Source organism: Anneissia japonica, unplaced genomic scaffold, assembly GCF_011630105.1.
Source record: "Anneissia japonica isolate Jap-2015-1 unplaced genomic scaffold, ASM1163010v1 scaffold287917_len653891_cov171, whole genome shotgun sequence".
In the NCBI taxonomy this organism is placed as follows: Eukaryota; Metazoa; Echinodermata; class Crinoidea; order Comatulida; family Comatulidae; genus Anneissia; species Anneissia japonica.
The window spans coordinates 185,083-202,436 of record NW_022747660.1 but is presented as its reverse complement, the minus strand read 5'-3'; the positions used below and the strand labels follow the sequence as shown (position 1 = coordinate 202,436).

General features: G+C 34.3%; 1 protein-coding gene across 1 annotated transcript in view; it reads left to right on the top strand.

The window, feature by feature from the left end:
• The first annotated feature begins 113 nt into the window (after positions 1–113).
• The window catches only part of LOC117120538, a 45,029-nt gene continuing 27,788 nt past the window's right edge, over positions 114–17,354 (top strand). The window contains exons 1-20 of the mRNA XM_033265556.1: positions 114–296; positions 1,074–1,289; positions 2,556–2,850; positions 3,187–3,404; positions 3,710–4,005; positions 4,560–4,654; positions 6,765–6,935; positions 8,019–8,199; positions 9,053–9,219; positions 9,370–9,497; positions 9,658–9,895; positions 10,734–10,914; positions 11,219–11,462; positions 11,833–11,950; positions 12,099–12,277; positions 14,333–14,495; positions 15,062–15,286; positions 15,714–15,829; positions 16,811–16,934; positions 17,043–17,233. Coding sequence (XP_033121447.1) covers positions 159–296; positions 1,074–1,289; positions 2,556–2,850; positions 3,187–3,404; positions 3,710–4,005; positions 4,560–4,654; positions 6,765–6,935; positions 8,019–8,199; positions 9,053–9,219; positions 9,370–9,497; positions 9,658–9,895; positions 10,734–10,914; positions 11,219–11,462; positions 11,833–11,950; positions 12,099–12,277; positions 14,333–14,495; positions 15,062–15,286; positions 15,714–15,829; positions 16,811–16,934; positions 17,043–17,233 — 3,684 coding nt within the window. The 5' untranslated portion in view covers positions 114–158. The remainder of the gene's footprint in view (positions 297–1,073; positions 1,290–2,555; positions 2,851–3,186; positions 3,405–3,709; positions 4,006–4,559; positions 4,655–6,764; positions 6,936–8,018; positions 8,200–9,052; positions 9,220–9,369; positions 9,498–9,657; positions 9,896–10,733; positions 10,915–11,218; positions 11,463–11,832; positions 11,951–12,098; positions 12,278–14,332; positions 14,496–15,061; positions 15,287–15,713; positions 15,830–16,810; positions 16,935–17,042; positions 17,234–17,354) is intronic.

The following is a 17,354-nucleotide window of genomic DNA, read 5'->3' as shown; positions in this document are numbered from 1 at the left end:
AATTAAAATACTTGAATTCAATAAAATATATTTTTACACATATTATAGTATTTCGAAATACATTTAACAAAAGTTATTTAAGATATATCTTGAATTTTCTTTCATATAGGGCATATGTCGACGTTGAGGTCGAACCCTCAACACTGACACTATACTCTATGATCGAAATGGGATTGGCCATGTTCAGGGTGACACTATTCAAAGCAAATCTTTGGGAATATCAAACATCGTTTAAAAAGGAAAACGTTTGGGAACATGGTAGTGATATACCGACTAAAACACCAGTTTTTGGAAAGGTATTACATGTTATATATATAAATATAAATATATATATATATATATATATATTATATATATTAATAATTATATATAAATAATAATAATAAATACTAATAATAATATATAATAATAAAGGCGAGGTACAACAGATTTGATTAGACATTTTATTATTACTTAAGTTTCTACTACACACATGATGTGATACTCTTCCAATAAAATTGTCTAACGACATAATTATAAAGCATATAAATACAATGATTTATCTGAGCATGTGCAGAACAAGAATGATAACTGAAAAGCTAATGCAAGATTATGAAAATGAAGAGAATGGAAGTGGGATACTGTCACAATACAAAAACATCCCGTCATAATTTTACAATTTAAAAGTCGAAAATATATTGTTTGTCGGCAATTTTTCTGTTAATCTTGTTGATTTTCGTTCAATAGTTCTCCTTGTATCTGTTGTTGGACAAGTTCTCATTGTATTCTATTCTTAATATGAATGCACCGTAATGGTTAGTCACTTAGAGCATGATTATTGTTTAACTATTACATCTAATTTAAATACAGATGAATAACAAACAAATATTGAATAAAAAAAACCATACTCCATCAGTTCAGATCTATAGAGAACACAGCATTTCAAAGAATTTCATGGAATGGAATCCTGCCTATTTTCTAGTACGATCCATAAAATTAATGTAACTAATTTTGAAAATAAAAATGTTATAAATTTTAAATATTTAAATATTAGACAGCAATAATTGTATTTTAAACTACTTTGTTTTAATAAGGTTTTCACCCTCAAGACTAGAACAAGTGAATCCAATGGTTGTATTGTCAAACAAGTCGCCGGTCTTGACTACACCGAGCCAGCGTTTGAATTGATGTTTGTTGCTTATGACAGTAGCAGTGAATTAGTATATACTTTGGATGTGGGAACTGTGCCTGGTGGAAGTGATATTTTCTCAAATATGGAGCTTGGCGGAGCTGTAATCACTGCCAGTGTTGTAAGATCATAAGTCTATTTTTTATGTGCGTAGGTTATGTTAAGGGCTAGCCTATTATTAGTAAATATATTCAAAAACTTAAATAATGTTGATTCATTTCATTTATTCGTCTCGTAAAACAATTAACAATATACAAAAACAACCCCGACAGGATTCCCAACAGCGTACTGAATCAAATTGTAAAAAGGGTCTCCACATAAAAATAAATTAAATACCATACGTAAAAACTCCTGGATCAGATTTTCAAAACTTGTAAGCAACCCTCTGAGTTTGGAGGTTTAGCGTATGAACGCAAAAACTCAGAAATCGGAGTTTGGATCTTGTAATCAACCCTCCAATTTCAGAGGTTTTGCGCATAGGGCCTACGCGAAAACCCCAGAATCGAAGTTTAATACGCAAACTTTCCGAAATAGGATAATAGTACGCACAACCTCCAAAGAGTTTTCGCGTATAATACGCAAAACGTCCGAAAATCGGAGGGTTTATTAAAAGTGGAGTTTTCGCGTATAGGCCTAATACGCAAAATCTCCGAATTTGGAGGTTTGAGTAGAGCAAAACCCCCAAAATTGGAAGGTTGAAACCTCTGAAATCGAAAGGTTGAATAGAAGTTTTGTTCTGTCTGTAATAGAGAGAGCTTGTTTAATTAATAATACTCCAAAACCCTGTAATTGGAGGGCTGATTAAAAGTTTGAAAACTCCGATTTCGGAGTTTTCGCGTATAGTACACAAAAACCGTAGAAATCTCAGTTTTGGCGGCGGGCGTAAGACACTCAAAAATGGAGTGACTACATACATGGAGTGGAATATCAGAAAATGGCTTTGTGTGGCTCTTTTTCTAGAATGCTTAGTATTTGTCAAAGTCATTTTATTATAATTGATAATAATTATACCATATGCCTTATCAAGCTGTCGGTTAGTATCATGTATTCTGTAAGAAATTTGTATATAATTTTAGTAATACAGAACAGAAATATGTGGGGCCTACTTGACTTGATATAGGCTTCATCTGTAACATAGTACGTATTCTAGAGCGGCGTTTATTGCATAAAATACAGTATACTGACCCCAGTATTAACGTTATTATAACAGTAGGTTTTGAAGTATTGTACAACAATGTATACATAGACGCATTAGACAATGAAAACATTGAAAATTATTGCAGTAAAAAATTATGATGATGATTATTTGCAGCAGACTACACATAATTTTTCAACAATTTTTCAATTAATTAGATAATTTCTGTTTCTCTTTTATCATCAACTATAGGAAATGCAAGGTGGAACACCATTATTCTTTACTATTAAAGTCACAAATAATGAAGGTTTAGTATCAAGAACAACGTGCAGTATCCATACTTATGACGTCACACTTCCAGCGGGTCGCTTGACACCCGGGTTTTTGTCTACAAGTCGTCCAGACATCCTAAGATGTTCTACATTAGTGTTTGATGATTCTGAAACTTCGAGTTTGAAAGAAGCTGTAGGGTTTGGCCCTGGCGAATGGGGTGAGCAACTTGTTGGATGGGACAGCCCGGGTGCCTACTGGGGCCAAGCAGATGCTTGTAAGGACAATTTTGCTTTTATTACTACGTATATTAAATATGTAAATGTTACGCTTCTACTGTAACTCAATATATTTTACATTGCATTATGAGCATAAACTCAAACTGTGAAAAAACATATTTACCGAAAGCATAAATTTATTATCATTAACATTGTGATAATAATAATAATAATAATAATGATAGTGATAATGATATTTATAATAATAATAATAATAATAATAATAATAATTATTATTATTATTATTATTATTATTATTATTATTATTATTGTTATTGTTGTATCATTACCATTATCATCATCTAATTGATTTAAACCGATTTGTTTTCTACCAGCTAACCAGTTTCCCAATTTAGAATATTTCTCCATTCCTCAAGTTGGACGGTTGGTGTCAGATCCTGTCAAATCTATTACAAAGCAATACCCAGATGAATGTGCTGCTGAGTGTCTCAAACTACCAGCAACAAAATGTCGGAGTTTTAACTATGACATGAGAAGTGGAAAGTGCGAGCTATTAGAAGAACTGGAAGGAGATGGAGTAGAACTACATGAGGTAATATAGAACTAATGATATAGACACATGATGTAATCATATTCGCTGGTTGTAAACGTTCAGAAAGCAAAACAGCACATTAGTATTTGTTGGACCTACAACACTGTTTTAATTATTATATGTTATGGACAATTGAATAATTTAAATTAATTAACAAATGAAATAAATGTGTTTATAAATAATTCAGACTATTTTTTTTTTTTTTAATCTGAGTGTGCTGTATTTTGATGAATCCATGAATTTTGAAAAGTAGAGTTGTCCACTTGATACTCAGCTGGACTAATTTGACTTTTGTTATAATACAGTATGGTTACTTCTACCACTACGAACGTTTGGGACTTGGCCTAGCAACAGACTACACCCACGATGAGCTGACTATGAAGCATAACAATCTGCACTATTTTAATCTAGAGGCCATCAACTCATTGGGCTACAAAAACATTTTATCTTCTCATCCAATTCTCACTGATTTTACAACACCGGAGCCAGGTCTCATTGTCAATGGACAACTTGATGTTACGTCACACGAAACGTGTACATTATTTACACCCGAAGAATGGGAAAGTAGGTGTGTGGAGGAAACATTTCTACCAAATCATCGGTAAGAGTACAGAAAAATTCCAATATAGCATTGGTAATAACTTTTCAATCATCTCATCATCATCTTTTATGTTGTTATCAGACGAGTCCACCAACGTCGTCTTCAGATATCTCAAATCATCTTCTTAATATCATACAATAATTGTTAATATTTTTTGTTATTTCATTAACGTTCAACAGCAAGTACATTCGCCACTTACAGGATGAAATATTACTTTATAAACTGATAATAATAATAATAATAATAATAATAATAATAATAATAATAATAATAATAATAATAATAATAATACAATAATAAGCGTAATATATGTTTTGCTTTCCCAACAAAATCGTCACGTGGAATAAATGTACTCGATGCAATTTATTTTGTGTAAAATGCATTACGTAATTGTTACAGAATTCTATTTTTTTTTCGTGATCAGAATCATAATCGACGGTAAAGGCTCGATGACAGCTTTAAATGGACATATAAATGTACTCCATGCAATTGATTTTGTGTAAAATGCAATACACGTAATAGTTACAGAATTCTATTTTCTTTTTCGTGATCAGAATCATAATTGACGGTAAAGGCTCGATGACAGCTTTCAATGGACATATACCACTCTTTGATGAGAGGTGGACAAGAGCCAATAGATATATTGCATGTAAGTGTGATCGATATACATATTTTGACGTCATACAGCTTGCTCTATCCAGTAAAGAAAATATTTCTTGCGCGTGAACTGCTTAACCCTAATCTTACCGATGTGATCATACAGTTTTGTCATTATAATTTGAATGTTCAAAATTTACTTTTTATATGTATAATTTTCCTTTTTTCATTGGTCATTTTCTTTCAATAATAATAATATTCTTCAATATTAGGTATGAACAATTAAGCAATTCCTTGAATCAATGAACCCTAATAATCTTATATTGTAGACCTATTTTAAATTAGATGCAGAACCGCCGCCGAGGCCTCCTCCTACTACTAGCCTAGGCTAGGTCGTGGATAGCCTAGCGTAGTTATGAAATCATCCCAAGATTTTTTACCTGTCTACACCGACCAAAGTTAGTGACCGTGACTGTATTCTCTCTCGAATGCTTTGAAAAATGTTTATTGCTTTGATGAATGTGAAAAATTACAAACAGGTTCTTCTAACACAATACAAATTAGAAAATAGACTAGGGCTAGTTATTCATTGTATCCGTACAGTATGTGTAGTTAACGCGTAGGCACTGCTACTGCAGGAGCAAAAAATCAGCATACTCACAAAATATAAATACGCACACAGTATAGGCCCCTACTGATCATGTCACTATAGCAACGGATGACTGGTACAACACAGTTGGTTATAAAAACTAACATTAAAAGACGGCGATTGACTTATAAAGCAATTAGTAGAAGCATGCATCGTACACTAGCGGAAAAATTATTATACTTTGGTTAGATTTAATGCATTCAAATTTTTTTCAAGCATTAAATCTAACCTTCGTATAATAATTTTCCTATAGTGTACTATGCGGAGCTCTACTAATTGCTTATTAGTATTATTGTTATTATTATTACTATAATAATAATAATGATAATGATAATGATAATAATAATAATAATGATAATAGTAATAATTATCTGGTGTCTAAATATATGTTATTAGGGTCAGTGAAGCCAATGAGGCAGGTTTCGAATACGTAAAATGGCAGCCATATTGAAGCTCAAGATGGCCGCCTTAAAAATGGTAAAAAAAATATTTTAATGTATAATTCCACATTTCCTCTATGGAAAATGGTAAATTAGGATCTAATCATATGATTTTGGGCTCTCTGAATACAATAAATATAGTTTCAAAAAGCTAGGATGGTAGTCATTTTGAAATTCAAAATGGCCGCCATAAATATCCTCAAAAATCGAATATTTTAGTTTGTAATTCCACTTCTCTGATGAAAAATGCTAAATTTGATGTTTAAATATATGCATGGTTTCATATCTAGAATAACAGCAATTTTCCCCTTTTCATCGGATATAAGTGAAGTTATGAGTCAATATCATAATTTTGGCGGCCATTTTGAAAATGGCCGCCATAAAAATATGTTCCGCCCTTTTTCTGAAGGTTCTCCCTCGCTCAATTTTCTTATTTATACCCTAGTGATGCTAAATCAGCAGTGAAACCTAGGTCCCAACTATCAATACCTAGGAACAAAATGTAATCTAGAGCTAATATATTTCATTTGCCCACAATGAAACTTTAGGGGCATCATGTGGGCTAAATGTCCTAACTGAGGTGTGAATTTTCCACAAATCAAGGTACTGTATATACTTTTGTGATATTTTGGGTCAAAGGTCAAACTCACGTGACTTGACCTATATAATTCTCACTAGTCCGGATAATCTTCTTCTCTATCCAACGGTACCAAAATTTCTCCAATACGTTGAGTTCCAAGAGATATATCAGCAGTTGTCTGTCAGAAAGTGAGTTTTTTAGCCAAATCTCATGACAATTTCATATTGCTCTAACTCATCAGAAAATGCTGGCGCGGAGCCAAAAATTTCACTGTGGGGTTATTTCAGGTAGAGCCCCAACATGCAAAATATTGGGCGATTTGAAAGGGGTCGGGCAAAAAAGTGTGTTGGATTCATATGGAATGACTCAATAGTAATAATAATAATAATAATAATAATAATAATAATAATAATATAGCGCATATTGTAGAGACCTCTATGCGCTTAACAATAGTACGAGTAGTTCTAATCTTCAATTAATGTTCTTATTTCAGCAAATTGGGATGGAATTCATGATGACGAAACTGGAATATTCGGATACACGTGGGCGATAGGCCACTACCCATGCGATGACATCATACACCACCATCATGATCCACATGCTCATTTGTTTGACGAATCAGAATGGACACACATTGGTCTGGTAAATGGCCTAATGCTACCAGGTAAGACAATTACGATGATGATGACAGTTACAACGACGATGGCGACGTCGATGACGACCGAGATATCATCCTAGCTCACAATCTATGCTTGGGTGCTTCCCCAACGTCATGGTGTTGGGTATGGGATTGGATTGGGCTCAAGCGTTTGTTGGTTTTAAATTTGATGTATGTTACCTGGCTGTACATTGGATTGTGACCTAATACGGCATGCAATAAAAAAATTGTCAATTTATGCCAAATACTTAGTAGTATGTGTCATTTGGTGTTGTTGTGGGTGGGGGGGTTACTGACACAAAATCCCCTTTCACCATAAAAATTAAAGCCATTTATGTCATAACCCACCTGCCGCCATCTGGGGGTCAGCTTATTATTACATACTTGCTGCATGGACAAAGAATTATCATACATCAAGAAATTTTACCAACATTGTGGGCCCAGCCTGATTTTGTAGTCTGAGAGTAAGTTCATAAGCATTGTGAATTAGTGTATGTTGGAATTACGCAGATAGTAGTTGGATATTTTTTCTCTTAAAAGCGTCATCCCGGCCGTTTTAATACTTGTTTGATTCGCCCCAATCATTTGTTGGTTTTAAATTTGATGTATGTAAGACAAATTAAATACCTTGTTGTTTGGATTGTGACGTAAATACGTCAATAAGAAATTTGTCAATTTCTGCAAAATACTAGTGTGTATTATTTGGTGTTGCGTTGCTTAGGCCACTAGAGTGAAAAGGAATCGGTGAGAAAATGTAATAGGGGCCTGCATTGATTATTCTTCACTCGTTTAAATTAGACAGCTTTATTCCTAAAATATTTCATTGGCCCTATCGTCCTTCCCTCCGATCCGGCTTAGGATCCCAGATGTCCTCCAGCTCCAGAGCGTATTGGGACCAATACCTCTCTCTCGCCACGGCGGCGGCTCTACCAGTGTGCTTAAATAGTATATAGGCCTACTGTACAATATTCCTTCATTAGTTAACAATAAAATAGGTAAACTATGGTTTATTACTGCAATTTATTAGTACAATATAGTGAAACAAGAATCCCCATAACGATTAACAATTATTTATATATTGTGTATCAGACGACAATTACTACGTCACAGTAAGAGGGTTGAATAAGGTTGAGTTTGGTGGACCTCTATCGTTATCTGTGTGTCATTCCGTTCCTCTGGTGATTGACAACACCCTGCCGTTTGTTAATGACATATTCGACATTGGTTATAACGAGGACACTGAAGAGGTTTCTGTATCTTATAACGTCAGGTATTGTCACATTTGGCTTTGTTAAGTAGGTTATTGAAAGTTAATTACTTGTAATGCCTTTTGGGGGTGACTTGGGCAGCATAGAGGAAGACAATCACCTGACTTTTTAGAATAATGTACCACGGGGTTTTTTTTCTCTCTTTTCTGGCAAAGCCACATTTATCCAATAATAAAATACATGATACAAATGATTTTCAAAATAACAAATCAAATCAGCATATTCATATTCAAAATATAAAAAGCAATATATATTAAACCTCTTTTAAGTTTCTTTTAGTTTATCATTTCATAACAGCACAATTTTTACAATAATTTTCACTCCTTTAATTTCCTTACATACAACTTATTTTATTAACCTTTTACATTTGTTTTTTTTTTCTTTATGTTGTTTTGCTTTTTTTCCTCTTTTTTTTTTTTGTAAATTCATTTTTTTTTGTGGGTAACCCACCTTTATTCATACAATTATATCATTTTCCCCCCTTTTTTCCTCTTTTAAATATATAACAAATTAAGATAAAACAAAAACTACGGTTTTTTTTTTTGTGTATTTGGACCAATGACATAATGATTGTGTATTACCAGGAAACAAACTGTTCCCTGGTATTATCAGCGTTAAGACTTGCATTTCAACCGCCTGGTTGAGAAGCAGAACAGCGATGTAACCTAACAATCTGAGAAGTTTCCCACGGTTTCAGTAAACGCACAGTGGTTACCTCCGATTTATCAATCTGTCAATGAGGCATCGAATGATGGTATATAAATTAAATATAGAAAAACCTTGACACAATTGAGTAAAATAAATGTAGTTTTCTTAAAATTTGATTATATATAATCATTATATGATTATTTCTAGTGATCCTAATTCCGAGATCTATGCGGTGGATATTGGAATAGGAGAGGGTAAATATGATGTTTACCTAAAGGAATGGGCAAGATTCTTTGATAACAGCACCTCAGTCGTTCCATACAAACTAATAGATGGCGTACCAGCGTGGATGCAGATAAGAGCAATTAATAATGGTAATTATTTTATCTTATATCTTAATGCCTTTAATGAAGATAAGAAGGAAATTGATTGTCTTAATCGAAACTAAAGTTGAGAAAACTTTCGCTAAGCCTTTTTGGTAATTTATGCGTGTAAACGTGTTATTTTGCCTTTGTACTTTTCAGTGGACCTTCGTTTGGTCGATCACGCTGATTCTCCATTAATAGTTGATCTGAGTCCTCCGGTTGCCGGCCGCTTCAGAGATGGATTTAATCTTGGTATTGATAGTGATTATGAAAGTGACGTAACACAGGTTAATCAATTATCACTTGGTTTACTTCAAGAATAATGATTTGATCATTATAGAGTTCGTATATTACAATACTATCTTTTTTTAAATTAAAAAAACACACTTTGACAATATTTAAGCAATTGTATTTTATCACAAAATTTACATAATTAATTGTGTATAGTATTGTGCTAACTGGGAGGATTTTGTCGACGAACAATCCGGTATTGCTGGTTATTCTTTGGGATTAGGAACTTTACCAGGATTAACTGATGTTGCCGAGTTTCTTTCACTTCAAAGTCATGATTATAAATTCTGCATCAAGGGTCTACATCTGCAACATGGAGTCCAATACTACGGAGTGTTGGCAGCTTTCAATGGCGGACATAAGCATCTCAATACAACGGTCGCTTCTGATGGAGGTAAGCCAACGCATAATTACGCTTTATCTAATTCATTCTTAAACGTGACGTTATTACTTGGCAGAGGTGGTGGCAGTTGGGGGATTCGGGGAGAGCTTCGTTTTCCCCCGATTGTGGGGAAGAACCACAATTCGTGGGGGAGAAAAGAAACTGTATGCATTTTTTACAACTTAGTAGACTCTAAATCAATTCTAGGCCTACTTACTCTCGTCGGGGATATCGGCCTCCGTCAGGAACATCACCCCCCCCCCCCCAGCGTCTGGAAAATTCTGGCGCCACCCATGTTGCTTGGTGGTCTTCTTTTATTTCTATTGACTAATCCCACGGATGAAGCTTTCTTATAATTATGTCGTTGGCATTTTTTCGAGACCATGTGCAATTTACAAAATGTTTCGAATCACTTTTTAATTTTGTATTTATTCTTAAAAAATGTAGTGTAATATATATACACATATATATTAACAGATGAACGCAAAAAAGAAAAAAACATGAAAAAAACCAAAAAGAAAAATCTGAAAAATGTCATCTTCTTAAATTTTTACGCTCTTGTATTTATTTTGTTTTGCTTGGCTCTTGCATCATGAGTACACCATGCCGATTCCGGCGCCTTATTAATATCCAATAGTATTATATGTTCTATAAAGTATATTTTGAAAATTGGTTCAACAACAAGATATATTCCTACTATATTAAAAACATATTCTAGTAAAAGACAAATCAATTCCTCAAACTGTCGCTAGAGACATGGTTAAGGAGCATTAAGAATCCAAAATTATAAGCTGGATAAATCATTTTTGTAATATATTGTTTTTCACTCTAACGTCTTTTTATTAAAAAGTGCTAATCGATATAACGCCTCCCAATGAGGGCGACCTTCTAGACGGCATATTGTTTGGTAATAGAGATATCCAGTATTCATCTTCTCCTGCGACAGTATCTGGACAATGGTATAACTTTACTGATCCGGAATCAGGTATCGATAATTTTTTAATCAGTGTCTATTGCAGACACACATTAAGGTAAGAATACAACAGGCATTATTGTTAGCTGTCGGCATTTTCTTAATGCCTGTTAGTAATCAATGTGTTAATTGTATTGGTTTTTAACCATTTTTGTGGTTTCTAAGTAGGTTATTGATATCATTTATGATTTCGTAATGGCCTGCATAAAGTTTTCTGTTATATTTTATTAAACCTTGTAACAATTTACTTTTCAAAGTACAATTATTTTTAATAAATGTTTTGGATGTTAATTAAAGACATCAATAATTAATCTAATGCATTATCAAGTCGTTCATAAGTATTTTATCTGTTGTAAACACAGTGAGAAATTTGCAGAGTTTGAAATCATTCATGAACCGGAATCCGTTGGACCAAATACAACATCTTTCGAATGGCATCATTTCCACCTGAAAGATGGTGATGATGTATTTATTGAATTAGAAGCATTCAACCAAGCTGGGTTGGCAGTATCAAAGCGGTCTGATGGCTTTAGAGTTGACCTCACACCCCCGACCATGACGTTTATTGGTGATGGCAGTATAGAAGGTCAAGATGTAGAGTTTCAGGTAACATTTATCAATTTAATTATAATTTTGAATGAGCATAGACGATCATTATTTTTTTTTAAAAAGGTTTTTTTTTTTATTATGAAATGAGCAAACGTTTGTAAGATATGTTTTTACTCATCATGATCATGATCATCATCACTGTCATCATGATCATGATCATCATCATGATCATGATCATCATCATCATCATCATCTTTTTTTACTGTGCAGAACCTCTTTTGAGTATAGTCGCACATGTTGGTTGGTCACAATTGCTGCAGCCGATCTTCCTGGTTTCCTTAATCTTATGTTCCATATTTACAAATCTTTTGTTAATTATTCAAGTGTAATTTTATTTAATTTTAATTTTTACTTTTTTTATATTAAGTCAAATGATACATTTATATCGGCCAACTGGAAGTTCAATGACCCAGAATCGAATATGAACCACTACAAGTTCTCAATTTTTGAAACCTACGGAGGAACCAAACATCAAATATTCCCAAGTAAGAATAGGAGTATAGAAGACATTAACATTTTTTATTTTATAATATGTTAATTACTTATCTCTTTTGATGTTTGATTTTTTGTAATAGAAAATGACAAACAGATAATATCCGTAAACGACAGGAAATATACTTTTCTCTTTCAAAGGTCCACACACCCATCCAGCGTTTATAGAAGTACCCCAAAGTGAAGACTTCCATACTGAGATTGGTCTGACTTTGAAGGAAGGTGGCTTCTATAATACACGGATTGCGGGAGTAAACAACGCCGGTTTGACAGCACCACACGAAACAAATGGTGTCGTTATTGATCCGTCACCACCCTTGGTAATATAGTATATTTTGTTCTTGCCTTCAACAAAGGTAGGGGAAGGGGATGAGGGATTTTTATTAAATTTACGATTAAAGTTCACGTGGTGCAACAATACATTTTATTTAAACACTAGAACAACAGCCGATTCTACCTAAATGATACTTATCAGATCTATTCGGCAGAATTGGGTGCAAACAACGGCGCTGACTCAAATTATTGAATTTGTATGTTGTTCTATTAGGATTACATTCATCTATAATTCTGTGTTACAGGGGTTTCGAGTATTAGTTGCACTATGTACTGTGCTGCCTTTGCCACCTTTTTTCTGTGGGAAAATGTATAATTTTTTTAAGTGAAATGTTTTAAAAAATGTAATTAATGAGGTGTCGTGTTTGTTCTACTTTCATAAGGTTAACCCTCTGTAAACACTTAAACGACACAGGGACGTATCCAGGGGGGGGGGAGCCGTGGGAGCCGCGGCTCTCCCCCCCCCCACCTTTATACACAGTGTTAAAATTTTAAAGCTTATTCTTGAGCCAATACAAATTCTTTCCTGGGATCACTTAAAATAAATACTTCTAAACATGTAAATATGTATCAGTACACGTTATACATAGGCCTAATAGAACACATAGGCCTAAGCGTGATTTAAAAAAATCTTAAATCCATAAATCTCAGGCCAGGTATTTTAAGATAGAAATGCGATACTGTGGTTCAATTTCGTTTTTATCCTTTTGCAAGTTTCTTTAAATGTTTGTTTAATAATACTACTATTAATAGTAATATTAATAATAGACCTAATAACAGTGATGATGATGACGATAGTAACAATTGATATTAATATTAATAACAATAAAAAGTGAAGAAAATTGTGCTAAATGCGAAAAAAAAGTTGTGATTTGTTGATCATAATATCTATAGTTGAAGCTTAGTAAGCTATAATTAGGCCTAAGTTGTCCTGGACATTAAGTAGATCCCTGATAAAAGATCATGAGAAATTTGTTGGCGTTTCATTTTGACTATAATGGTAATGTGATGATGATGAATTTTACTATATAAAAGTGTCATTTCCGGCCATCTCGAGAGGTACTATTTCCTCAAATTTTCTCACCTCAGCCCCAGCCATGGTGGGGATGAGGTGGTTGTGAATTCAAGTTTTTGAAGTAGCCCTATCTAAACTACATACTCAAAGACAATGTTTTTAAGCTTTGTTTTCTACGGTATGCACACACACATTAATAAGATCTCTATGGTTGTCAAAAATCCCTGATAAAAGATCATGAGAATTTTTTTTGGCGCTTCATTTTGACTAATGGTGATGTGATGATGATGAATTTTACTAAAAATGTCATTTCCGGCTATCTCGAGAGGTACTATTTCCTCAAATTTTCTCACCTCAGCTCCAACCATTGTGGGGCTGGGGTGGGTGTCGACTCACAAAATGTCCTCCCCCTCCACCTTTCAAAACAGGTCTGTGCCTTTCCCTGGGTATGACATTAAACTCCATCGAGTCGGCTCGCCTGATGTATGTCTTAGTGACTGCTGTTTGTTTTTAGGATGTGATCTGGTTTTTCATGTCCATTTTTCGTGATTATGACTATTCTGGTGATATCGGTTTGTTCAATTGCTTGTATTGCTATTGACCGCTACATCGCACTTGTGTGGGCCTGTCTCTTATACACATCTAGATGTGTATAAGAGACAGAATATATTCAAATTAAAGTGCGAGAGTATATTCAATTTGAAGTGCGAGAGTGTAATTTCCGGCCATCTAGAGATGCCCTAATCATAAATTTTCTCGGTCTGTAAAAGTCCCTCCCTGGTTCACCTCTCTTTCGAATTCCTGGATCTGCCACTGTTGATTTATTATATATATATATCTATCTATATCGTCTATTGCAATTTTCACTTTATCCTCTCAAACAGTCCTAAGAACGTTCAGAGTGCGCTACTTCACAGGGGGATTCGCCCCCTTGACCCCGCTGGGGTCATACGTAATTCGCATAACGGCTCCCCCCCCCCCTTTCAAAATCCTGGCTACGTCCCTGAAACGACATAATTGATTGTAGATTTTCAGTGTCAAGGTTGGAGTTATGGACGCTGGGGCAGCTGAAGAACTCCTGTTTGGGTATGTTTGGCAAAGTGACCAACAAGGAATCAAGGCTACATGGAAGGCCGTGGACGCCGAGAGTGGCATTTTATCGTATTGGGTTTCAATTGGAACAAAATCGGGTAAGTGGTTACCTAAGTGAATACGCTTGAATAAATGTTAAAAATACTGATTGTATAAAAAATACTAGTACTGTAAAGCCTCGACTTAAGGCCCTGGACTTTGGATGGGCTTCTTTTCGAGATTGGCTTTTTCGAGACTACTTTTGCAAAGTAAAGAAGGGGAAGGGGCTTCTTTTCAAAATGAATGGTGTAAATTTTGTGATTTTATACAATCAAACAATAAATAAGTTCAATGTATTACATCAATCTGTATTATGGAGTGTATTTAACTGGCATTAAATCACCTAAACTAATGTATAAACCAAGCTTTTTTTTTAAATTATTTTGTTTTTTAGCACAGTTTATGTACTGTACTATCTCGAAAAGAAGATTATGCTATTTTCAAAAGAAGCCCATGGGCTTCTTTTCGAGGCTAATTTTGCAAATTAAAAATGGGGCTTCAATTCGAGATGGGCTTCAAATCGAGATTAAGCCCACTGAGTTTCAATTCGAGGTTTTACGGTGTTTTTTGATATACCAGTGTGCACTAATACTTACATTTGGATCTCTGTACTTCTATTTTGCAGGATCAAGTGACATTCAGGAATTCAAACGTATGGGACCAGATGAATCAGCTTACATTGATGGGCTTAATCTTACTCTCACCGATTCCAATACATGCTCAGATTTTGAATATCTAGATTCTTGTCAACCTGTTTATTACGTCACTGTAATGGCAGAGAATGGAGCAAAATCGTTCAGTGAAAAATTAGTCTCATCTCCTATACGAGTCGTTGAGGCTGATAAAATAGGTAAAACAAATAAAAAAATGATATCTTAAAGAAATAGAAATTATATAAATGCATGACAGTAAATGAGGTTGAACTATTATGATTGATGATGCTTTAATTTATATTATTTTGTTTTGGCCTTTTAGGCCAGATTTTAATGTTGGGGTAAGGTAGCTCTCTTTGTAACTTAATCATCCCTCCTTTTACAGGTGTTCTGTAAAGAGTTTTTACTGTCAGGACAACACTAAGGAAATGTTTGTCTTTTTGTTTGATTTTGTGTTTTTTTTTAAATTATTTAACTTTAGACACAGGTAGACCTAGGTTGATTTTGTTTTATATATAATATACTGTATATATATCTGTCTCTTATACACATCTTGATTTTAAGCTGTCTCTTATACACATCTTATATATATATATTAGACAATTCTATGTTTTAATTTTAAAGGAATGGTATGGGATGGATCTGGAACAGAAATTATTGATGGTGAATTAATTGTTGCGCATGATATTGACACTCAAATGCAACAAACAGAACTGTTTGCAATATTTCATGGTTTCGAGGTAAACGAAATTAATTAATTAAATATACCTAATTGAGACGCACAAGTCAAAGCAAATATATCCTGTCATAACGTAGTGACTGACTGTAGATGATCGAGCGGAGTACATGTGGTGGATGAAAGCAGGATGCATGAAGGTAGCATTACATTGGCTGTCTGTACAAAGATGTTTGTAGTTCAGTCCTGAATGATGATAGTGGTGTCAAGAATGTTGACTTTGTCATCGCGATTTTCTAGTGTGAGATTTATGGTAGTATGTGAGTCATTGTGAAATTGTAAGAGTGTTTCCATACGTTGTGTTCAAATAATAAACAAAATGTCGTCTATATAACCTAAATAAAGCACATGCTGTATACGTGTGATTGGGTTTCAAGGAACCTCTGCTCTAAGTTAGACAAAAATATGTTGGCATACTGGGGCGTTATTGGCGTGCCCATTGTTGTGCCATTAACCTGGAGGTACATATTATTAAATATTACAATATCAGATATTACTTTGAGTCCATCTTGATGAGGTATGCACAGTAGTGTCTATTAGCGCTAACTGTATACAGACAATAGCCACCATAATATGTGATCCATTATCACTATTACAAAAAACGGTACCCGTACCAGTACAGCCATCGTAACAAGTATAGTACCTTGGGGTGAGTCCTAGATATCTTGGAGTTTGCGAAGGAAATCTGTCGTGTCTTTGATATAACTGCAGCGGCAGTTTGGCGCAGCGGTTGAGGTTCGGACTTTCAATCGTAAGGCGGGGTTTCGAGTTTCCGCTGTGCAGATTCGCTTGTGTCCTTTGGCAAGGCACTTTAGCTACATTGCTTCAGTCCACCCAGCTGTATCAATTGGTACCAGCAATCTGCTGGGGACTAACACTAAAAGATTAATTAACATAGATATTCCATGATTTTATAATTTGATATGAATTGACGGTGTTTTAAATATAGGAATGTTATAATTTTACATCATTTTTATATTTAAAGAGTCAACTAGACGGACTTGCGTCATACGAATGGGCAATTGGAACTGAACCACGTTTTGATAATGTGCAGCCATTTTCACAAGGAGGACTTGTTTTATACGACGATCCGAACAAAATGGGAACAGGTAAACTACAATTTCCCTCAAATTAATGTACCATTTCACAATTTGATATAGCAGGTTTGATGTTGAAATGTTTACTTCGAATGTTTTCTTTTAAATATCATTTTACAGGTCTTCCTGGTGCAGGACACGCATATACCACCATTACTCTTGAACATGGTGTTAGGTATTATATCACAATCCGTTCTATCACTGGTGCTGGAAAGGTTCTAGAAGCAGTATCAGATGGAGTAATAGTTGACAAAACTCCAACCGATATACATTCTCTAACATTCGGACTTCCTGGTGAAAATACCACAGAGGTAATTGCCATATAGTCGCATTATCTATAAAATACAAGCATCGACAGGTTCAGTCATTTTGTTAATCTTGAACATAAATTTAGATTTGTTTTAATTATAGTGATTTGAAGTCTACACATAA